This window comes from Amblyraja radiata, chromosome 2 (assembly GCF_010909765.2).
Source record: "Amblyraja radiata isolate CabotCenter1 chromosome 2, sAmbRad1.1.pri, whole genome shotgun sequence".
Classification (NCBI taxonomy): domain Eukaryota; kingdom Metazoa; phylum Chordata; class Chondrichthyes; order Rajiformes; family Rajidae; genus Amblyraja; species Amblyraja radiata.
The window spans coordinates 45,458,624-45,483,258 of NC_045957.1; the positions used below are offsets into that span (position 1 = coordinate 45,458,624).

Here is a 24,635-nt window from a genome sequence, read left to right on the forward strand (position 1 = left end):
TGTAATCTGAAAAAAGTGAATCATAAATGTTCTGGTATATTATGTACTGACATCCAATGGTTTAGAAAATCCATCAGTCCAACACCACTAAGGATCCCAAGCATGCATGAATTTTTGAGTTTTATTGTACTGTAATAACCATAAAATATTACAAAATATTATGCATAAATGAAGAATTAAAATCAAACACATTCTGAACTTTTCAATATTTACCCATATTTTACCTTCTAATCTTCGACTGAATGTCTATTTCTTAACACAAAATTCAGATGTTAAAACTGCAAATGGTGCTTTTCTGCAACCTCCATAAACATATTTTCCCCCTTCCTTTGGCTTTTTTTGCCGTGCTTATGCATGTAACTTGTAACCTGTGTGATCGTTGATGAAAATCTCTCACCATGATATTTCTCATGAACAATATCATTTGGGTATGACGTTTTTACTTACCCTGGCCTTTCTTTACAAAACAGAAAGTTCCTATAAAAATTGAAAAGGTTTGTGTACTGGAATTTTAGTTGACTTTAGTTTATTATTATCACGTGTAATGAGGTACAGTGAAAAGCTTTTTGTTGCATGCTACCAGTCAGAGGAAAGACTATACATGATTATAATCAAGCCGTATACTGTGTATAGTAGATGCATGATAAAGGCTATGTTTAGTGCACAATAAAATCCATTAATGTCCGAATAAAGGCAGTTCGAAGGTCTCCAATGAGGTAGAAGCGAGGAGAGGACTGCTCTCTAGTTGGTAAGAGGATGATTCAGTTGCCTGTTAACAGCTGGGAAGAAACGGTCCATGATGAATGCAGATGAAATATGATCCTTAAAGCAGTGTTATACAACACTTTCATAATCAATGCTCTCAGACTGTTCACTGTTCTGGTAAGTATGGCATGCATACTTTTGAAGACTGAAATTCAACTGTAATGTATTTGCAGAAGGAAGACATGCACATAAAATTGTCAACTCGCCTCAGTCAGTAGCAATTTTACTTCTGGGTGTAGCACTATTAGTATCTAGGCTGATGCTCTATCAATGCCATTTTAACCAAGATACTGAACTGGGCACGCTGTGTGGAACTGCTTCCCTTGAAGCAAACAATGTTCAAAAACTCCAATCACAAGTAATTCTTAGTAATTCTGGCAAATAATTTTGCAAATTAAATGAGCTAATTTATTTCGTCCCATTATACATGTATTTTAAGATAGTTACTCATTTGTAATTGTAATGGTATGTGAAGTCTATAAATGTAAACACTCTCGGGAATAAGTTGTTTAGCACTGGAAAATGTGTGCACCGAAACGGTAGAGACGGAGGAGGAAAACTTGTTCAAAGAGGGCATACCTTGCAGAAGAACAGTAAAATAGAGGCACCAGAGACAACAGTTGCTGTGGGCTTAATAAAATGAATGTCCTTTGGTTTTAAAGATAATGAAGCCATGACAGATGCTGGAGGCTGGTTAAAATGAATGCCCTTTAGTTTTAAAGAAAATGAAAATTTTGGTGCAAGAGAAAAATGTGCATTACTTTTAAAAGATTTCCCTCTGTAATTGCAACAATTGACATTAAGACGCTCGGTGCTTTAATGTGTTCACAATAAGAATATAAGAATATTGTTTACAAAAATATAGATTTTATTGAAAAGACCATGCTTGTGAATGAGTTTAAACCCAATTTTAGGCACTGAAAATAATGCTGCCTTCCCGTCTTTGTCTTGTCTTGAAGTTGGATCTTTCACCGATACCACCAGGAAGGATGTGTGTCACAGAAAGTTGATGTGCCTGGCAGTGGAATTGATGAGAACAATCTTCAGATTAATGACCATCTTGACTGAGTCAGAACTGGTCGCAGGGCCAAAGTGAATCGTATTAAATGAAAGGCCACGATCTTTCCTAACTGGTCATTCTGACAAGTAAGATTGCTCATTAATCTTACTTGTAAGGTTTGCTTCTCTGAAGATGTTGTAACCACGGTTCTGAGACTAAAAGGGCTTTCTCACGGTGCGACCTGAAGCAAGACTTAACAAGAGTTTAACATTGTGGGAACCTTCTGCGATAGCAGTATGGCATTCGTGGACCACCGAGGACCTCCGTGGCGCTAACAGCAGGAAGTCGTGTAACTTTGTAAGGTCGGGAGAAAATTCAAAAATTTTTGAATTTCTCCAAGAGTGACTTGAGCAGCGTTGCAACATTGTATGAACGCAGATGCCAGTTCGATATCCGTGCAATATCCGTAATGACTCTTGCGGGTACCGTGGGAACTCCTGCGAACGGTAAACCCGGAAGCTTGACAGAAGGGACATAAGGTGAGTAAAAAAGGTGGTCTCATTATCGCCAATGGACCATGTGTCCATCGAGGACGTCCCACCTAATTGTCATTGTTTGAGAATCTTTTTCACAGTAAAAACACTTGCAGAGATGCCTCTCAGAAAAGCGCAAAGGGGTCAAAGAAAGTCAGAAAGTTTTTAGCCATGCAGGTAAATGAGGAGGAGACTCAGCAAGAGAGACAGGTGGAGAGGCAAGAGGAGATGCCAGAGATACCACTGCCTGTGGGCTCCTTGGAGCAGGGAGAGGGTGATCCTTTACTCTTGTGCATTTTTTTTTTCTGTTGGTGGCTCCACATTTTATTATATCCTGAAGTGTGATAAAGCTTTTACCTCAGCATTTTGATTGTCATTGCTTGTTTACCTCACTGCTAAATAAAATTATTTTTTACTATCAGCTTGATGTCTGCAAATCGTCATTAATACATCACTACAAGATGAATGTCTCTAATGTTAGAATCCCTCTCATGCTGAAACACAAAATACCTTAATGGAGGTGATATAATCACATTTTCACTCATTTACATTTTTGAGTGTGCAGGACCCTGAAATGTTCAGCTATTTAAACGTGTTCTTCACCTCTTGGTAGAAAATGAAATAAGGCAATCAGCACGGTAAATGTGATACAAAGTCTTTATTCCTATTTGACAATATAAGAAGACGAATTCTGTCACATAGTGAGAGGAGATGCATCACACAAAACATTTGTCTGTAAAAGGGCCTCGCAAACACGAAATACAACAAATGAGGCACGCGAGATTATTTAAAACACATTATATCCATCAACCTCCGCTACAAGCGTGAACTCAGGCATTTAAAGGGACAATGCAATGTTCTAAACGGCAGGTTTTGCGGACGAACATCTTATAGGAAGCACTTTTCAGAGGACAACACTAGGAAGTCAGCTTATAACATGCAGTAGTGTTCCTGTGGTCGGCTACCCATCAATATAGCTGTCCTGCCACGGCACACTCCCAATTGTGAATTGTAGTAAGCGCAGAGATGGTCTCTTTGCTCTTTCACACTGGATGTGCCCGAGTTACCTTTCAAACGCTGCAGTGAGACAATTTTCAACTTGTTCGCACCACTTCTCCAAGCACCTAGTGTTACTTCCCCTGTGTCACTGTCCACTATGTCACCGTCCTGGATGGATGTTGCTGATCCAGCAGCTGCACCTCTCATTCGGATCAGGTTGTGCAGAACACATGCTGCATATGCTATACTCTCCACATTCTTGGGCCTCTGCTCCATTGTCTTGAGCAAGCATCTAAATCTGTTTGCCAAGATGCCAAAATAATTTTCTACTACCCTCCTGGCCCCGTGACAGCCTGTAATTGAAGATCCTCTGTTCCCTAGTTAGATTCCTCTGTGGATATGGCTTCATAATCCAGGGCCGTAGTGCAAAGGCTTCATCAGCAACCATCGCATATGGGATGTCCGGGCTGTCTTCTCCTGACAGAGGTTCTGGATCAGGCATGCTTGCTGTTCCACCTTCCATTTTCTTTCCAAGCCAGGTTTCTTTCCAAATCCGGCCATCACCAACACTTCCAGGTGTGCCCACATCCACATACAGGAAGTTGTAGTTATAATCAACCACCGCCATGAGTACAATTGAGTGGAATTTCTTGTAATTGAAATAATTTGAGGCACATCCCTCTCTCCAGCTTTACATTTCACCCTTCCTTTCGTCTGTCATTGTTTCATCTCCTTTTCACCTCTAGCCTTTGTTATTTATTCCACCCCATCACCTGTATCCATATCACTTGCCAGACTTTGTCCCGACCCCATCTCTCTTTTACAGTTCTTCCCCCACCTCCTCCACTCCCATCAGTTTGAAGAAAGGTGCCGACCCAAAACGTTGCCTGTCCATTCTTTCCCCAGATACTACCGATCCACTGAGTTTGTACAGCACTGCATGCTATTGCAATAGATAGTGCTGGCCATGTTGCTACAGAATGTTCAACTCAGTCAAACAGTGCAGTACCATCTTTTCATTACAGAAAGGTTGTATGGAAGATCTCCTTTAACCATAAATGAGTCAGGTAGTACTGCCTGCATGGAATGAGACAAACTTCAATTGCTGCTAGGAAACAAAATGCACTTTCAGATGCCTCGAACCTTCTGTCCCTCCACTGCAAGGTGCTGTCCACAGCCAAAGTGATTCAATCTGGTGCATTCCGAGATCCAAAAAAAGTGTCGATGGACACACTGAAGTTTGGTATGGACACAGTATAATGCCATTCCTCCAGTGTATACTGAGGAACTTGACATGTGTAAAAGCTTCTTGGATGTATTGCTTACATGAAGGAATTCATTTTGGCACCTGTTTCTGGTTCAGTTTCCATGGCAGTCTCCTCAGTTTCTGTGTAGAATCAACAACACCAGAATGAACTCCTACTCCTACTCTGTTATACTAACAAGATTATTTTCTCCTACAATGGTGCAAAGCCTCCCTGCCCTACCTTTCTATCTCATCAAAATTCATTGACATATGTTTGCCATATTGGGTTCATTTGTTTAGGAGACACTAAGTTAGCTTGTCTCTGGACAAAGATGAAAAAACACAATTCATCCACCCACAGAGACCCTTAAGTGCTTCCTATGTTATCATCCAATTATTTTTTCTTGAAACATTCCTTACATTTACTATTACTTCATTTAGTAATCAATCTTCTTCTTGCGTATGGCGTGCACAGCCTAAAGTTGTAGATCAAAGGTAGACATCCAGGCGAGGACAGTATCAGTTGCTGGGTGGATGGCTTTGATGCCACCAGGGAAAAACCTCAGTGAGCAGTCATTCACGATGTGTGGAATGGTCTGGTCTGGATGTTCCCAGTCACAAGCAGGGTTGTCTGTCATCCCCCACTTATGCAGGTGATGGGCTGTTCTTGTATGGAGGGTGCGGATTCTGTTCGGGGTTAGCCATTGCTTGCGATGGAGGTCTGTGATGACCTCTCCGTTGTTGGTGTTGGCATTATGTTGGCATTGTCGGGTTGATTGCATTAGTCGAAACAAGGTGGACTACGTGAAGGTTGCAATCTCCTACCCCTATTAATCAATGACAGTCACATAAGAAATGTTCAACCGTGAGAAAAACTTGGTGGTCAGCAGGAAATGAAATTGACATTTTATTCCGGTTTACTATTGACACTCCAGATAACTCAACACATTCTTTCACAAGGCTAAAGTAATTGTTAGAAACAGCCAAGATACATATTTATAAATTAACGCAAATAGTCTAGGGTAAGACTCATTCTAATATGGATCAATCGTTCAAGATAAAAAGTAATGATCAATTGCTAAACTGTATCAAACAAGAGACAATATATTGTTGAATGTAACTAACATAAAACGGAATGATATATGATCCATGTCAATGTTATTACAACCCCTTACGTAAGCCAGATTATACGCGTCTGAATCACCTTAAAACTAGGTAGAAACAAAGAAACGCAGACGTTGGTTAATACACAAAATGACTGAACCAGTCTGAGGAAGGGTCCTGATCATCACTTATCCACGTTCTCCACAGATGCTGCCTGATCCGCTGAATTACTTCAGCACTTTGTGAAATTTCACCTTAAAATGAGCTGCTGATGGTGGTCCACACCAGTGAGCCCTATTTCACCAGCTGCTGTACCACCCTGTTGAGATGGCTGTTGTTGTGGCTCACGTTGTAGCCCCTGGCTGACAGGTCTTTCTTCAGGCCGCTGCCACTGGCGCTCCATCATCGTGAGGGCTCACCTCCCCTCTCGTCAGCTGCTACTTCTTCCTGTTGGTCGTCGCTTTGTCCGCTCCCCCTCCACCGCCTGCTCCTCGGTGTCTAAGGTGGATGACGTCCACTGGAGGAAGTGGAGATCGAGGCAGCTGATGAGGAATGTTTTGCTGGTGCGCTTTGTGGAAGATCTCGGTGACTCGGCTGGGAGTTGCTCTTCACTGCCTCCCTTGTTCTCTTTCACCTTCCCAGTGAGCTCAGACAACGCTTTTATATCTATGAAGTGGACGAGAAGCTCACCCCATCCTCCTGTTTCAATAACACAGGTCATTCTGGAAACGGGACCACCTATTGTGAATTGTTTACGTAAGTGCAGGTTTACATAAGTCTCCTCTTATGCAGTTTGGGGAATGCCTGTATCATCAAGTCAACCTTCAGTAGAATGTTGTGACCAATTGATTTTAAACTTATCTACTAGCCATCTGAGGTTGGTAGGTAAAATACTGACAATTGATCGTCCTTAACTATGTGACCAACAAAATGTGTGCAGATAAGTCACTTTGTACAATAGAACAAGAAGTCTCCCCATTAATCGCTTTCATTTGTTGATTTATAAAGTTTACATATACAAATATCTGGTTTCATAGAAAATAACATTAGCTGTGGTCACAAGTAGCAGAGAAAAAAAAATCAGAAAATAATCAGAATTACTTTAAGTTTCATTACCCACCCAATGTGGCATCTAGATTCAATTTATTCTTTCTATATGTGAAAACAGATTGCCTATCCCATTAAGATTAAAAATAAAGCTATCAAAAGGACTCTGAGGGATTGACCAAATTTGTCAAGGCTAATGTCATGAAATGCGATCCAATATTTGGAGCGTTTACTAACTCCAACAAAGAATCCAAAACAGCCACATTTGCTTGCACTGGATTACAGCTGAATAATTATTTTGCCTTACCGTATTAATTATTTGCATTAATGCAGACAAGGCATCTAAATTGTGTCCCCGCTCCATACTGTTCCTACATTGCTTTCTGTAGAATTCATCCCTGAGAAATGACCTTCTACAGTTTTACACATATTTAAACTTTGCCTTTCCTTCACTATCTCTGCTCCAGGCTCATAAAGTATCTTGATTGACAAACAGAAAGTGGTTATGGTTCGGTATTTAATTCATTGGGTTTCCTCTTTGCTAATTAGTAGCTGGTTTCTTCTGATTTATAAGGTTTATTGGAATGCAATTGCAACACAAGAGACAAACATAAATTAGTTCCAAAGAAGCAGGTGTCGAAAACTATTGTTCCCAAAAGGTAGAAAACCTAGTCAAAAAATAATGCAGATGATTCATTTTTTTGTTTACAAAGTGAACCTTGTAATAGCATATGAATATTTGGCCACTCTTTCTTCACACATCTAATCTACTGTTTTCTTTTTTCTAATTTATTTGAACTTAGGGACTCAACAAAAGAGAATGTTAACACTAAATTATTTGGTAATGTTTTATTTTAAATGTTTAGCAGGAAATAGGTTTGTCACCAGAAAGATTACTATTCTCTCAGCACATTTTATCTGGTTTAAGGCTCTTCTGAGAATACACAATTATTCAGTGAACAGGATTTGCCATTATTCTCAGTATGTGTAATGGGACATTTAAAGAACCCTGGCATTTAACAGAGCATTAAAGTACAGGATTATTGGGTATTAATTAGCTGATGGTCGACAAGACAGTTAGAGAAAATGAATAAATTTACATCAATTTTTCAAAATCCTGATGTGTTAGTGTCAAAGACTACGTTCCCATAAATTGAAATAATCTAATGTAGATATGTTGGAAGAATGATCTGATAATTCTGTGATATTTCCCCAAGTACTGTTACTGAATTATATAGTTCAGGGATGTGTGATATGATTCTTTATACTGACCAGAAGAAAATCAGCCAGATTAATTGGAGTTTTTAATCAACCTATGCACCAAATAAAGCAGAAAATCAACCAGAACTCCTCAGGCTGGTTGATTTTTAACTACTTTTTCTGGAAGTTTGCAGGTCGACCAAGGGCAAGATTTAAATATAATAACGGTGTCTTCATTGACACGTTATGTTCCACCATTCATCACCAAGGTTCCTTTGAATAAGTACCATTTTCTTTTATTGGAATAAGAGTCAGAACAGAAACATGCTTTCATTTCAACATATCAATGATGACCGTTAAGTATCTATCTGCTCTAATCTCACTTACCAACATTCAGTCTAGCTTTCTATATCTTGATGATTTAAATGCCTGTCTAGATTCTTCTTAAATGCTGTGAGAGTATCTGGCACTACCCGTCTCTCATCAACAAGTAACTGACATCAAGGGAGGTATGTCTGAAGACTTGCATTTCTATAACACCATTTTACACACCTTTTAGGATATCTCACCACCAAATACTTTTACAGCTACTGTGATTAAGGAAATCAGGGTGTAAAAAAAACATGCATGTAATGGATTTTTCAAAGCAAGTTCCAAATCTTGACCAATCAACTGTTTTATTCATTTTTTTTCAAAGCAGTAAGAAAGTGTTGTTGAATAAAACAACATTGGAAAGTATCACACTTAAACAATAAATACCTATTATACTCTCCACAGAAAGTAAGGACCTATATAAATATGGCGGACCCATGCTAGAAGTGGAAGTTCTAAGTAGCTAATCTGACATGGACTGGGTATGCTGATGGAGGATAGACGAACCAGTGATATCTTCAACCTGCAAGAGGCTAGTGGTTGCTAACAAGACACTTATGCAACAATCTTGCTTAAAAGATATCAGCCCTGGGTTCTGGCCCCATGATTTGGTTCCAGTGTTGTAAGAAATGTAATACGCTTGATATAAATGGTCAAAAAAATAATTTGTTTGACAATATCTGTGACACCATCAATATCATAACCTCAACATCTAAACATTCACTAATGCTTGTACCTCCAACACCCTTGTGTGTCTCAGATAGACTTGTCTTTTTCCACGGAAAAAAAAAAGTAGCATATTACAAGCACAACTTGACCACAGATTAAACAAATCTTCAAGAAAAGACACTGGCCACATCAAGTCAGCCAAGTTTATTGTGATGTGCACAAATACGATGAGGTGTAGGAACAATTAAAATCTTGCAACCGTATCACAGGCACAGAGACTCGAACAACACATGAAAACAAATTATACAAAAATCAAACATATTCAACTAGACAATGAAAAGAAAACGACAAGAAATTGTGCAAAAAATACATATCTGATCTCCCGGGTCAGATATATTCGAGAACACTGTGGGAAGCTAGAGAAGACATTCCTGTGTGTTGAAATTACGGTACCGGGCCATGATGTAACCAGTCAAGATACTTTCTAAATGGCATCTGTGGAAGTTTGTCAAGAGTATTGGTGACATGCTGAATCTCACTAAACATCTAAAAAAGTAGAAGCTCTTGTGTGCCTTCTTCGTGATTACATTTATGTGCTGGGCCCATGACAGGTCAACCGTGACGGTAATGTTCAGAAATTTGAAGCTGTTAACTCCTCCATCACCAACCCACCAGCAAAAACTGAGATAGACACAAAATGCTGGAATAACTCAGCCGTTCAGGCAGCATCTCTGGAGAAAATGATTAGGCGACGTTTCGGGTTGGAGTCCGAGTCTGAAGTCAGGCAGCATCTCTTTTATCCAGAGATGCTGCCTGAGCTGCTGAGTTATTCTGGCATAGGCACAAAAATGCTGGAATAACTCAGCCGTTCAAGCAGCATCTCTGGAGAGAAGGAATGAGTGACGTTTCGGGTTGAGACCCTTCTTCAGACTGATCTGAATCATTCTGAATAACAGTTATTCTGGCATTTTGTATCTATTTTCTATCTTTGGTGTATACCAGCATCTGCAGTTCCTTCCTAAACAAGAACTGCCTCATGGATGCCTGACATCCTCTTTCAGAAGCCAATGATTTTGTCGACTTTTGTTCCTTGATTCTGTAGACTTTAGAGATACAGTGCGGAAACAGGCCCTTCAGCCCACCAAATCCATGCAAACCACGATCACTCCGTACATTTGTTCTATCCTACACACTAGGGACCATTCATAATTTTACCAAAGCCAATTAACCTACAAATCTGTACGCCTTTGGAATGTGGGGGGAAGCGGAGCACCCGGAGAAAACCCACGTGGTCACAGGGAGAATGTACAAACTCTGTACATCCAGCACCCATAGTCAGAATCGAACTGGGGTCTCTGGCACTTTAACCCTACCGCTGTACCTCCCACTGTTGTTGTTGAGCACCAGGTTGTTGCGGCACCACTCAACCAGGTGTTTTAATTTTCTCCTGCATGCTGATTTATCACCCATCTATGATTCAACCAAAAACAGCGGTGTCGGGAAATGTATAGATGGCATGGAACCATGCATAGCCACACAATAATGGGTGTAAAGAGAGTCGAGCAGAGGGCTAAGCATGTTGCCTTGAGGCGCACCTGTTGCGGGTCAGTGAGGAGGAGATGTTCTTACTAACCGACACTGAATGAGGTCTGCTGACACAAAGTCAAGATGGGAAGAGAAAAGATGAAAGGAGTTGCAACTCCTACAGTTGCATACTTTCAGTATAACATTACTAATTTCTGAATAAATTACTAATGTCTGAAGAAGGGTCTTGACACGAACCATCACCCATTCCTTCTCTCCAGAGATGCTGCCTGTCCTGCTTACTCCCGCATTTTGTGTCTACCTTTGATTACTAATTTCATATTCATTCGCTTTTGTTAGCAATTACAGATCAAAAACTGTGGAGAAAATTGGAGTTAAATTTATAGATTTTGATCTAATTGCCAAGGTTAGTAGATTCACAGATAATGCAATGCAGAAACAAAATCGCTGTCATCTTTCAAATGAAAGAAATGTTATTTGATGGGTTTTAAGGAAACAATTTCCTTTAGTTACTGAATGTTCTAACTAATTAGACATGGTTAGATAATGCAGTTCAATTAAATGGTTTACTGAACACATGCAGGACTTGTGGTGCTGTTGATTGTAGTTATAACTTCTCATTAAATATTTATGTTTACTCTTTAAATTGAGTTTGCAGCCCCCGCAATTAAACTTAGTTATTGCGAATAACACAGATAGGAGAAAATAAAAGCTGAAATGACCATGTTTTGCACAGCAGGGTTAAACACGAATCAAAAGTTAGGATTATATGCCTACCATTAGATATCAAAATTAATTTGCTGCATTTCAGAAAATCATAATTTGACAAACTGATATTTCCAATACTGTTGGATCAATGTAATTAGTTACTATACTATTTAATTTCTAAAAAGCAGCTAATTTAAGATTAATAATTTGAACATTGTTCCACAATATTTCAGATTAAACAAAATTGACACTAAGGATTTTAATTGCTGCTGAATGCTTAAAATGTCACAACAAAATTCTCAAAATAACATATTTCAGAGCACGATAACGTTTTTTTAATCTTGTTATAATGAAGATAATTTTTTGACACCATTATGCCCACTAAAAAACATATATTAAATGCCACAAATCCTATTGTGAAATATGATATATTTCTGTTTTATCAACTGCCCAGAAGGAAAAGGTGTATGGTTGACAAGAGCAGAGCATGCTTCTGCAACCAAAGTGTGTAAAAATCATGTTCTTGCCTCCGCTTTTCACTTTTAGCTCCACAAACCTCTCTATCGACGGGATAGAACCAGAACCAGGGGCCATAGTTTAAGAATAAGGAGTAAGTCATTTAGAACAGAGACGAGGAAACACTTTTTCTCACAGAGAGTGGTGAGTCTGTAGAATTCTCTGCCTCAGAGGGCGGTGGAGGCAGGTTCTCTGGATGCTTTCAAGAGAGAGCTAGATAGGGCTCGTAAAAATAGCGGAGTCAGGGGATATGGGGAGAAGGCAGGAACGGGGTACTGATTGGGGATGATCAGCCATGATCACATTGAATGGCGGTGCTGGCTCGAAGGGCCGAATGGCCTACTCCTGCACCTATTGTTTATTGTCTATTGACAATGGTGGAGAGAGTCAAAAGACTCAAATTGCTGGCCGTGCATATTTCTGAAGATCTTTCCTGGACCCAGCACACTGATGCAATTATAAAGAAGGCCAATCAACGTCTCTACTTCCTGAAAAGATTGCGGAAATTCGGTATGTCAGAGAGGACTTTCTTGAACTTCTAGAGATGTACAGTAGAGAACATATTGACTGGTTGCATCATGGCCTGGTTCAGCAACTTGAATGTCACAGGAACAAAGAAGACTGCAAAAAGTGGTGAACATTGCCCAGTCCATCACAGGTTCTGACCTCCCGCCATCGAAGGGATTTATAGGAGTTGCTGCCTCAAAAAAGACAGCCGGCATAATCAGAGGCCCACACCACCCTGGCCTCACATTCATTTCACCCCTACCATTGGGAAGAAGGTACGGGACCTTGAAAACTGTAACGTCCAGGTTCTGGAACAGCTTCTTCCCTACATTAAACACTACAACCTCCAAATAAGCTCTGAACTACATAGACTTGGATTTAGTCTTTTTGCACTATTGTTTGTTGTGTGCGTGTGTGCGTGCATGTGTGTATATGTATATATACACACACTGAACATTTTCTCGTTTATTATATTGTTTACAGTGTACTCTGTTTATATATTCTGTTGTGCTGCTACAAGAAAGAATTGCATTGTTCTATCTGGGACATATGACAATAAAACACTCATGACGACCGTCGATATTAGAACAGATCAAGGATTTCAAAAGGAAATTCGGTGAGCTTCTGAGGAAAATAAACACATTGCACTTACAGGGAAAGAGAGGGGAAATAGGACTGAATAGATCTACTCAGTCTGGCAAAGATTTGATCGGTCAATATGCCTTGCTCTTTGCCGTTACGACTAATTAGCTAATAATAGGAAAGGTTTAGATGGATATAGGCCAAACACAGGTAGGTGGGACTTGTGTTGATGGCACATGTTGGCCGGTGTGGGCAAGTTGGGCCTGTTTCCATGCTGTAAGACTATGACTCTATAACTATAATTGAAGAAATAACTGTTATCTTTACATAAAATATAAATGACAGTGTAAAATACCTCTGCAAATCCATATTCTAATTCTTCTGTTTGAAACTAAATGTGCATTCCAAATATATGCAAAAACCAGAGTATTGGGTTGGATGCAAAAATAATAGTTCTAAAAAACTCTTTGATAATTTTCCTTTTTTTAATTAAAATTACCAAGTAATTCATAAAAAAAACAATGAAATGTATCCAAGTTCATCACAATCAAGTATAGATCTATTTGTAAGTATGCCTTGACTCAAACATAAGTGGACCATCATAATGCTGACCAATCTGCATAGTGTACCGGTCCCATTGCAAGCAAGCAGATTTTCTCGAAGTTTGCAGACAAAGGAGACCACAGATGCTGGGGTGTAGGGGGCGCTGCTCTGGCGGCAGCCATGTCAGCAGCGCATCAGTTTTTTCAACTTTTTTTATTTTTTCGTATGTTTTAAAGTATGCATTTAATGTTCCTTCGTGTGTTTTGTGTGTGGGGGGGGGGGGGGTGTGGGGGGGTAAGGGGGAAACCGCTTCGGTCGCCTCCTCCATGGAGAGGCAACTTTTTCCAGGTCGCCTCCCCCGTGGCCTAACATCAAGGATCGGCGAGGCCTTTCCCGGAGACGCGCTCGGGGCTTCAGCGGCGGGCGCAGCGTAGACTCTCGTCGTGGAGCGGGTTAGCCCCGGCTGGGGCTCGCTGGAGGGGAACGCTCCGTTTCGCTGGCCCGGGCAGCCGGCAGCCTGAAGCCGCGCGCGGTCTGTAGAGCTCCAGCTGGTGCGGCGTCTACAGCCCGGGATCCCTCGTGGGGGACCCGGGGGAAGAAGAAGCCATCACTGCCGGCCCGCGACCAACTTCTACCGCGGGCCCGGCGTGGACTTACCATCATCCCTGGAGGGGAGCTTCGACCGCCGGCCCTGCAGTCTACGGTGCTTCTGGCTGCGGTGGAGACTTTAAATCTCGACTGCCGGCCTGCGGCCTACGCCATCTTAAAGCCGCGGTCTCCGGTGAGGAAGAGCCGATCCTGGACTGACTCTGGACTCTGGTCCTGTACACGGGGGAGAAATGGAGGAGGACTGGCCAAATTTTTGTGCCTTCCACCACAGTGATGAATGCTGTGGTGGTGTTCTTTATTATTGTACTGCTGCTGACAACCCAAATTTCCACCGACCCTGGTTGTGTGGCAATAAATTATATCTATCTATCTATCTATCTATCTGGAGCAAAAAACAAGTTGCTGGAGAACACAACAGGTCATGCAGTATCCGCAGCGGAAAATATATAGTCAATGTTTTGGGTTGAGCCCCCGCATTAGGACTGAGATTTTTTAGGGGAGTTAGCCAATATAAAGAGATGAAGGATGGTGCAAGACAGAAGCTGGCAAGCGATAGGCAAATTCTGCTGAGGAGGGGTTGATGGGCAAATGGATTCCTTTGACGGATAGAAGGGTGGAGATAGGAGCAGAGGCTTGAGTGATAAAAAATATATAAACTAACTACAGATTGTGAAATCTGATATAGGAAGGTGATTAGTGTAACCAAATAAGGGATGGATGGTGGGCAGATGGGAAGAGTAAGGAGAGGGGGAAGGAATCGATTTGGTTGACTGTATGGGCGACAGGTAAATAGAACATGGTGGAGCAAGAAGCAATATTGTTATAGTACCTGCCTCAACTACCTCCTCTGGCAGCTCATTAGATATATCCACCACCCTCTGTGTGGAAAATGTAGCCCTTTTGGGTTCCTATTAAATCTTTAATATTTGTTCAGTTTTGGTTGCCCTGCTATAGGAAAGATGGTGTTAAGCTGGAAAGCATGCAGATAATTATGAGGATGTTGCCAGGATTCAAGAGCCTGAGCTATAGGGTGCGTTTGAACAGGCTAGGACTCTATTCCTTGGAGTGGATGAGGGGTGATCTTATGGAAGTGGGATTAGATTCCTACTTGAACCCCTCCAATCTGGCTTTCGCCCCCTCCATAGCACAGAAACTGCTCTCCTCAAAGTCCTCAACGACCTCCTCACCTCTGCTGACACTGGTTCCCTCAACATCCTCATCCTCCTCGACCTGAGCTCAGCCTTCGATACAGTGAACCATAACATCCTGCTCACCAGACTCAAAGACTTCGGCATTGAAGGCTCTGCACTCAGCTGGCTCCGTTCCTACCTTTCCAACAGATCCCACTTCATCTCTCTCCACAACCACACCTCTGCTACAGCCACAGTCACTCAAGGCGTTCCCCAAGGCTCCGTACTCGGCCCCCTCCTCTTCATCATCTACATCCTCCCCCTTGGTCAGATACTCCGCCACTTCAACTTGGACTTCCACTGTTACGCTGATGACACCCAGATCTACTTCGGCACCAAATCCCCCCACAACCCCCCCCTCTCCCATATCAACTCCTGTTTGTCAGCTATAAAAACCTGGATGCAACATAATTTCCTCAAACTCAACAGCGATAAGACAGAATTCCTCCTCATAGGCTCCAAAGCCACACTCAGCAAAATCAATAACCCCACTCTCACCATCGACGGCACCACTGTCTCCCCATCTCCCCAGGCCCGCAACCTTGGCGTGATCTTTGATTCCACCCTCTCCCTTGAGCCTCACATCCGCCATGTCATTAAAACCTCCTTCTTTCATCTCTGCAACATCGCCACTCAGACCCTCTCTCACACCTCCCGCTGCTGAAAGACTCATCCATGCCTTCATCTCCTCCGGACTGGACTACTGCAATTCACTTCTCCTTGGCATCAGCTCCACCTACATCAACCGACTCCAACTGGTCCAGAACACAGCCGCCCGACTCATTACCCACACCAAATCCTGGCATCACATCACTCCAGTCCTCAAACAACTTCACTGGCTTCCCATCTCCCACCGGATCAACTACAAAATCCTGATCCTCACCTACAAAGCCCTCCACCATCTGGCCCCCCCATATCTCATTGACCTCCTCTCCCCCTACCAACCCTCACGGTCCCTCAGATCCACATCAGCCGGTCTCCTCTCCATCCACAAGTCCAACCTCCGCAGTTTTGGGGACAGAGCCTTCTCCAGGGCAGCTCCCAGGCTCTGGAACTCCCTCCCCCAACTGATCCGCAATTCTGTGTCTCTCACCATCTTCCAGTCCCGCCTCAAGACCCATCTCTTCACCTCTGCCTATCCTTAGCCCCACGTCCCCCTCCCTTTTCATCTGTGCATTAATTGCCTCATATTGTGTTTTGTATTGAATTCTGTCTTTACTTTGTGTACTAGTCATGTCTCTACTATTTATTTCATTCCCCTTACATGTTTTTCCTCTACCTGCTAAATTTTTGTAAGGTGTCCTTGAGACTCTTGAAAGGCGCCCATAAATAAAATTTATTATTATTATTATTAGTGTGAATGGGGCAACTAGGTCAGCTGTGGCAAGTTGGGCCGAAGGGCCTATTTCTGTGGTGCATGACTCTATAACATGTTATTCAGCAATAACTGACAGTGCAAGAACTGAAAAAGTGAACTTGTTTTACTTCTTAAAAATATTTCCCTTGTTCAATAAGAAAATAAGGAAGCTAAGAAGCTGAACTTCAGAGGGGGGGGGGGGAGAGGGGCAGGGGAGAGAGGGAGAGGGAGAGGGAGAGGGAGAGGGAGAGGGAGAGGGAGAGAGAGAGGGAGAGGGAGAGGGAGAGGGAGAGAGGGAGAGGGAGAGAGAGAGGGAGAGATGGAGAGCGAGAGGGAGAGGAGAGGGAGAGGGAGAGGGAGAGAGAGAGGGAGAGGGAGAGGGAGAGGGAGAGGGAGAGGGAGAGGGAGAGGGAGAGGGAGAGGGAGAGGGAGCAGCCAGCCTTCTGCCCAGTAGCTACCCATCAACTATCACCTCCACCGGTGGCTGGCAGAAGGTGCTGAGGTGGCGGGCGGTTCCGCTGTCCGGTCCCAGCGGCAGCTCGCAGCACCCGAGCTACTTCCCTCCCCAATGCATGCGGTCGCTCCGCGGTAGCGGTGAGTGAGTTGCTACCATGATCCCCGACCCCCTCCTTCTCAACGCTCCTGCCCTCCCCGCAACTTTATCCCTGGCAGCCCAGCCAATTTGTGCAGCCCAGGCCGTGCTGACCCGGGCCAGACTCCCCACACGCTGTGAAAGGAATATTCGTGCTTTATTTTTGGGTGAAAAATTGTGTCTACATTGCCGGGAAATATGGTAGTTAACTGCGTCATTAACATGTTTTAGGGACATTGATTTAAGGAGATTGCAATGATGTAACTGGATCTCATACATTCATATAAGATGGTTGGCAGCGACTTCAACTTGAAGTCAGCACACAAATTTACATTGGAAAGGATCTGAAGAGTCCCAACCCAAAACGTCACCTATCCATTCTCTCCAGAGATGCTGCTTGACCGACTGAATTACTCCACTGTCTTTTTCTTAAACCAGCATCTGCAGTTCCTTGTATCTGCAATTATTTTTGGTTGCATTGTTCTTTAGTAGCTAATCTGTTGGTGAATAGGAACTTAAATTAACTTGGTAACTTGCACCACCTATTTTTAGCAAAATAATTAAACTGCGGAAGGAACTCAGCAAATCAGACAGCATTAGACTGAAGGAACCTGACCCAAAACATTATCTGTCCATTTCCCTCCACGGATACTGCCTGAATCACTGAGTTCCTCAAGCAGTTGTTTTTTTTTTTTTTGCTCGATTCCAGCATCTGCAGTTTCTTGTGTCACCATATATTTTGAATTTGAATTTTTTCACAAAAGCAATGAGCTATGCACATTCTCACAGAAGACAGTCAACACTGACTGGAATTCATAAACATTATCCAGTGAAAACATAATCATACTTAATGAACTGCTATAATCTGGAATATAATGCAAAATATTTGTGAATACAGCAAATCACATAAAATAGCAAACAATTCTGATCAATTGATTATTTTCCACCTCAACATTAAGCACCCCTTTTTGCTGTAGCATGGATTTCTGAATAAAAGCTGGCCTCAAATCTGCACCCTGCTTTTCATGTACAAATCCAAAGAGTGAAAGGTCAACAAGTTATTATCCACATCGAGCCATGTACCTTTGCCAACATCTGTAATCAGCAGTCTGGAACAGGCTTGGGATTACTTTTAACGGTATTGCATAAAAAATAAAGGAGACTTTATATTTTTGTACAGAATGTTTTACAAACATGCCTAACTTGGTAGATTTTTATTGAAGGGCAAAATCAGCCAAAGGAAAAATATGTATGTTGTTTGATTATAGCATGTTCCAGGATTGACATGGGCAGCATAGTAGATGTTGTGTATATGGACTGGAGCAAGGACTTTAACATGATCCAGAAGTTTAGAGTATTTGGGATCCAACTTGAGATAGCAAATTGGATATGAAATTGGTTTGATGGGATGAGTCAAAGCATGATAGTGGAGAGTTGTTATTCCTGACAGGAAGCCTCTGGCATGGCATGATTTGTAAGTTTGCAGATGAGACCAACATCAATGATATTGTAGAGAGTGAAGAAGGTTGTCTGAGGTTACAGCAAGATCTAGATCAAAAAAGAAACTCGACAAAGGAATAGCAAATGGAATTTATCTTGATCAAGTACAAAGTGATTTATATTGGAAAGCACTTGTACAGTGAGACCTATAGGTATAAGTACATTGTTCCCTGAAAGTAGCAACTCAAATAGGATGATGAAGGAGGCGTATGAATTGCTGACCATCATCGGCTGGGGCATTAACTATAAGGGTTGGGATGACGTTACAGCTGTATAAAACCTTGATTAGATCATACGGAGTATTGTGTACATTTCTGGTCACCACACCATGGAAAATACATGATTTGGTTCTCAAAGATGTTGCCTGGATTGGAGAACTTGAGTTAGCAAGAGTGATTGGATGGGCTGGATCTTTTCCACCCCTGAGCTGAATGTGACATAATAGAGGTATAACAAATAATGAGAGCCATAGAGTAGATAATCAGTGTCTGTTCCACATTTTGACATGGATAAGCAGGGCATGGAGGAATGTGGAATTAAATGCAGGCAAGTGAGATTAGTATAGATAGGCATGGTGATCAGCATAGATTTGGTGGGTCAAGTGGCCTGTTTCTATGCTATAATAGAATATTTGAATGTACGATGATCCAAGATGAGAGGTGACATAAGGGAGGTTTTTAAATTATGAGGGCCATTGATAGATTGCCAGTGACTGTTTCCGTTGGAGGGGTGCCTAAAACTGGACGGCATAGATTTAAGTTAGAGGGGAAAGATTTTAAAGGGGCCTGAAGGGCAACAGGGGCATGTACAGATCCTCTTGTAATGCCATGGAAGCTAAAACATTCACATTGTGAAGTTAACTTCCAGAATTCCACAAACTACAGAATATTTAATTGTCCCACCCACAGCACTATTTCCTATTGTACAAATACAGCCACTGGTGGCATTTTCCTTAAATGGTTAAGCCCATCTCTGAAACAGAGGTTGCATGTTGCCACATAATTTAGCTGGAAGGTATATTACCAATCAAAGTCAATCCTGATACAACTGACCTCAGTTTCATACAATTGTCTACAGGTTGCTGCATAATGATCACAAATTGGAAACAGACCATTTTGATATGTGTCTTAATCTGAAAGCTGCACAGATTATCTATGCAGCTATGATTATCCAATTTAGCTGCAGAGATACACAGTCCTTCAGTGGTGACACTATAGGCAGTCCTGCCAACATTGCTGGAGGTGCTCTAGCTACAAAAGGCCACTGAGGGTGGGCCAGGATTCTCAAAATAGGAGGCAGTAAATTGTTCAAAGCTGTATTCAACTAAGTATAGGTCCTTTCGGCAAAATCATTTTAGTGCACATTTGTGAGTGCAACTGCTCTAACACTGTTTCAAGTTACTTTTAGGTCATGCTTTTTTTTTGCAGTGGACCCAATTGAGAGATAGGTTAAAAGGCAACATTTAGCATAAGAAGTACTAGACCAATTACTTGATATAACAATTCAGAACATATTCAGAAATATGTCGAGATTAATTTAAATTAGTTTGCAACTTTATTTTTGAGAATTGGTAAGCAAAAGTGTTGTAATCTAATTACAGATCAGGGTGACTAGATGTCAGAAGCAAACTAGTAGACTAGATGCTGGTTTAAATCGAAGGGAGACACAAAATGCTGGAGTAACTCAGCGGGACAGGCAACACCTCTGGAGAGAAGGAATGAGTGACGTTTGGGGTCGAGACCCTTCTTCAGTCTCGACCTGAAACATCACCCATTCCTTTTCTCCAGAGATGCTGCCTATCCTGCTGAGTTATTCCAGCATTTTTTGTCTACCTTCAGAAGCAAACTAACCCATTGATTATTTGCTCTCCAAATAGGCTTTACTTAATGCAGAACTCTAAGTACTTCAATTGGATTACTGCTTGTTTATCTTTGTGACCTGGTGTTATACTACATGAACATCAACCTGACAAGGTAGAATTAATCCTCCTTTACAGAATTTTTTTTATCCTACTTAATTACATCAAAATCCATAATGTAAATGCTGTGGCATCTAAACAGATATAATCAATTGGATTTTCCAAAGTTTCTGCTTAGAATGGGATTTTTAAAAGATTACCATGTTGCAATTTTATAATACAATGCAAAGAGTAAATATAAAGAAAGAAAAAAAGTATCAGTAGCGAAGTACATAAAACATCTACCTGACTAAATTTTCATTGTCTCCTGGATTCTTGCAGGTAGCACATTCAGTCCTCATGTCTTCTGATTTTGGTCTTTTCTGTAATGAGGTCTGCCGTCGCCGTCGTGTTCTAGGAGGAATTGGTTCCTAGAAAATAATGAATTTTCAGATGCTATATACATAATGTTATGAGATGAAAATAAATGTGCCCTCCAGAATAGCACAAACCTCAGCTTTTTCTCCATCCGAGCTGGTACCTCTTTTTCTTTTCTGCCCTTTACTTCTCTGTGAAAGAAAACACATACGTCCTTAAAAATAACTTGTATTACAGTTTTTCAGTCAACAGAATATAGTCGTACAGCACAGAAACAGGCCTTCTTCAGACTGAAGAAGGGTCACGACCCGAAGCATCGTCCATTCCTTTTCTTCAGAGATGCTGCCTCATCCGCTGAGTTACTCCAGCATTTTGTGTCTACCTTCGATTTAAACCAGCATCTGCAGTTCTTTCTTACACAGAAACAGGCCCTCTGGTCCATTCATCCACGCTGACCAAGATGCCTCATCCAAGATAACCCATAAACCCTCTAAATCTATCCTATCCATGTACCATATGTCTTTTAAATGTTGTTTTTGTACCTCTCTCAACATATCAAATGAAAGATACCGTGACAAAAAAATTAAATCACTCTGACTCCAACCACTAGCTACATATTGCCAGAATATAATGCATCTTGGATCACCCAGTTAAAAAAAGTAAAACACCATAATCCAGAAAAAAAAATAAATTTGGATTTAAATCAATTAACGTGACCGTCAAAATATACAGAATTTCAAAAACCACCCAAAGACAAGTATTCTTATTGGTATTTAACTGTCGGATCCTATAATACCAGTTCAAAAGATATCACAATCCTAGCAACCAACAGTACTCAACTTTCACAGGCAGAGGGCCCTCTTGGATATTTCTTTGTGACTTAAAACTGAATAAAGAGTCTGCTATGCAGTATCGGATTTTGTTTTCCAATACTTAATTCCGTAATGAAAAAATCATTAAAAGCAGCAGTTAAGAATTTATCTATTCTCTCCAGCTGTTCTCAATGATGGAGCCTCTCGATCTCTTTTCTGAACCTTCCATTCACAATTACACCAAAGAGAGATTGGTTCCACTCCTCTTGTCGGAAATACATTTGAATGCCATTTCTTAGCTTTAACAAAGCAGTTATAGTTTAATTAGACATTAATTAAAACAAAAAGAAAACAGTTCACACAATGCAGCAGAAACTTGCTGCTTTATTTCAGCCCTCTAGGCTTTGACACAAAGATGTTAGTAAGCAATCTGTTTCCTTTCTTCCTCCATGTGAGCTACGGAACTAATATTGGTACACTCCATATACCACACAACAAAAACTTTTTTCCAAAAAGCAAATAATTCAAAAACTTGTTCAGATGTCCTTTTTTGCAACTGTCCATTGCTCATGTCTCTCTTGTTAGTGATGTTATTAGAAAGCGTTGTCGCTGTAAAGAAATCATCAAAACCAAATGTTCTCTTATTTGCTATAAAATTGCATCAGGTTTAGCTTCTTCATAACATACACAAATTCACACAGCAGAAAAACAGGCCAATAGACCCACCATCTTCATGCTGAGCAGTGGGCACCCATCCATATTAATCCCATCTCCAACACTTGGCCAATAGTGTTCCATGCCTAGACAGTTCAACTTCTTGTCTAGACAATTGTTCTAATTCTTCTGCAGCAAGTTTTACTTAGCATATAATTTTTTACTCTATAGCTAACTACTTATTTAGTCAGAACACTTTGTTAATACCAGCCTAACACTCTGCATAGCTTCCTCCCTTATTCAACTTTAAAAACTTACTTTGGCATGACTCTATTGTTATCTTAACCTCTTCAATTTTATCAATTTCCGCCCAACAAATCACTGAATGCAAATGCTCGAGTCATCTTTCAGTACAAGTTGCTACAAAAATGAAGCATTAATAGCTTTGTAGTACTAACCCAGGGGAAATTAAGGCTGCTAACCATACCATATTATTCAATATTCTGTGTATGTGACGTGGAGGAAAGGGAAAAGAGGAATAATTCTTACTTAAACAATCACCATGTTGCTATTCTGGTGGAAAGTAGGTGATTGGAAAGGAAAAGATTATCACATTTGGAAAGAAGAGCATGTTTAGAAACTGGAGGTAGAGAATATAGCACAAGATTAAGGGCAAATTGTTGTATTCTATAACTTCTATAACTCAATAGAAAACTCTTCTTAATTGGGTCCAAGCCCAGGAAATTATTGATGCTGAATTAGGTTTTGGATAACATAGTCATGGAGACATGCCACATGTAGGAAGACTGCCACTCATACAATCTCTCTGTCAGGCTATTCCAACCCAGCTAGGGTGAATTCCAGGTTCATATGAGAAAATAAAGATTACCAATAATGGTTTTGCTTGCTTGTTACATTTCAGTAACATTGCTTATTACCGAAGGAATCAAAGCCCTCCCTTCCCACCATCTATCTATCTTCTATATTACTAAAAGTCAGATCTTGACCGCTTTTGGCCCAATGTGCTGCGATTTCCGAGAGAACGCCGCCACCTATGGCCGTCATTTTTGGCCACCTCGCTCAGAGCCCCCATCCGCCTTCCTGGACTGGAGGAATTTTCCCATCGATGACAAATCAGAGAGATATTAATGGGTTTTTTTAAATCACCATTCTCTCTGCTGCCCCTGCTGGAGGGAGGGGGACTATAAAACCAGGAAGTGGTGTGTCAGTCTCTGCAAGATGGATAAAGCCAAAGGGTCACGTCTCCATGAGCTCTGAATAACACTGAACACATGTCTACTCAACTGTGAGTCCCCTTAATGTTGTTTGAAAATGAAAATATGGTTTGTTTGAAGTAAAAAGGCAAATGGTTGTTTGGGTGCTTTGGGTTGAAGTAAAAATGCACTACTTACTGCAAATGGTCGCTTGGATGCTTTGGCTTGAAGTTAAAAGGCACTACCTACTGCTAATGGTGGCTTGGGTGCTTTGGCTTGAAGTTAAAAGGCACTACTACTGTAAATGGTGGCTTGGGAGCTTTGGCTTGAAGTTAAAAGGCACTATTTACTGCAAATGGTGGCGTGGGTGCTTTGGTTTGAAGTTGAAAGGCACTACTTACTGCAAATGGTAACTTGGGTGCTTTGGCTTGAAGTTGAAAAGCACTACTTACTGCAAATGGTGGCTTGGGTGCTTTGGCTTGAAGTTGAAAGGCACTACTTACTGCAAATTGTGGCTTGGGTGCTTTGGCTTGAAGTTGAAAGGCACTACTTACTGCACATGGCGGCTTGGGTGCTTTGGCTTGAAGTTGAAAGGCACTACTTACTGCAAATGGCGGCAGGTGCTTTGGCTTGAATTTAAAAGGCACTACTGCAAATGCACTTACTTCCTGTTTGCACTGTATATTGATTTTAGATAAAACGCTACCACTTACGGCTGTGATTTTTAACCATCTTACTCAGTCCCCCTCTGCTCAGCAGGTGCAGAGAATTCTTCCCATCAATGAAAAATAAAAGTGTTATTAGTGTTTAAAAAATGAATCTCTCTCCTGTCAATCACGCCATGAAGGCCACACCTTTTCCGGTGGGAGGGGGAGGGGTTATAAAACCCGGAAGTGTGGGTGTGGCTCAGTCTCTGCTTGATGGGGGAGGGAGAGGTCATGACTCTGTCTGAGCTGTGAATCAACTGAACACACTGAATGTCTACTGAACTGTGAGCTTGTGTTTTGTGTGGTTTTATGGTGGTTTCACCCTGCATGAAATGGTATGAAGCTACATTTGAATTTGGTGGCCTTGCACCCTGCTTGAAATGGAATGA

The 24,635-nt window shown here is 41.4% G+C and overlaps 1 protein-coding gene across 3 annotated transcripts in view; it reads right to left on the reverse strand.

The window, feature by feature from the left end:
* phf14 (PHD finger protein 14) overlaps window positions 1-24,635 on the reverse strand; it is a 241,562-nt gene that overhangs the window by 84,252 nt on the left and 132,675 nt on the right. For 2 of the 3 annotated variants that reach the window (XM_033045746.1, XM_033045727.1), the window contains exons 15-16: window positions 20,994-21,050; window positions 20,788-20,912 (exon numbers count right to left, since the gene is read on the reverse strand). In XM_033045746.1, coding sequence (XP_032901637.1) covers window positions 20,788-20,912; window positions 20,994-21,050 — 182 coding nt within the window. The remainder of the gene's footprint in view (window positions 1-20,787; window positions 20,913-20,993; window positions 21,051-24,635) is intronic. The other variant, XM_033045737.1, reaches the window with a different exon arrangement.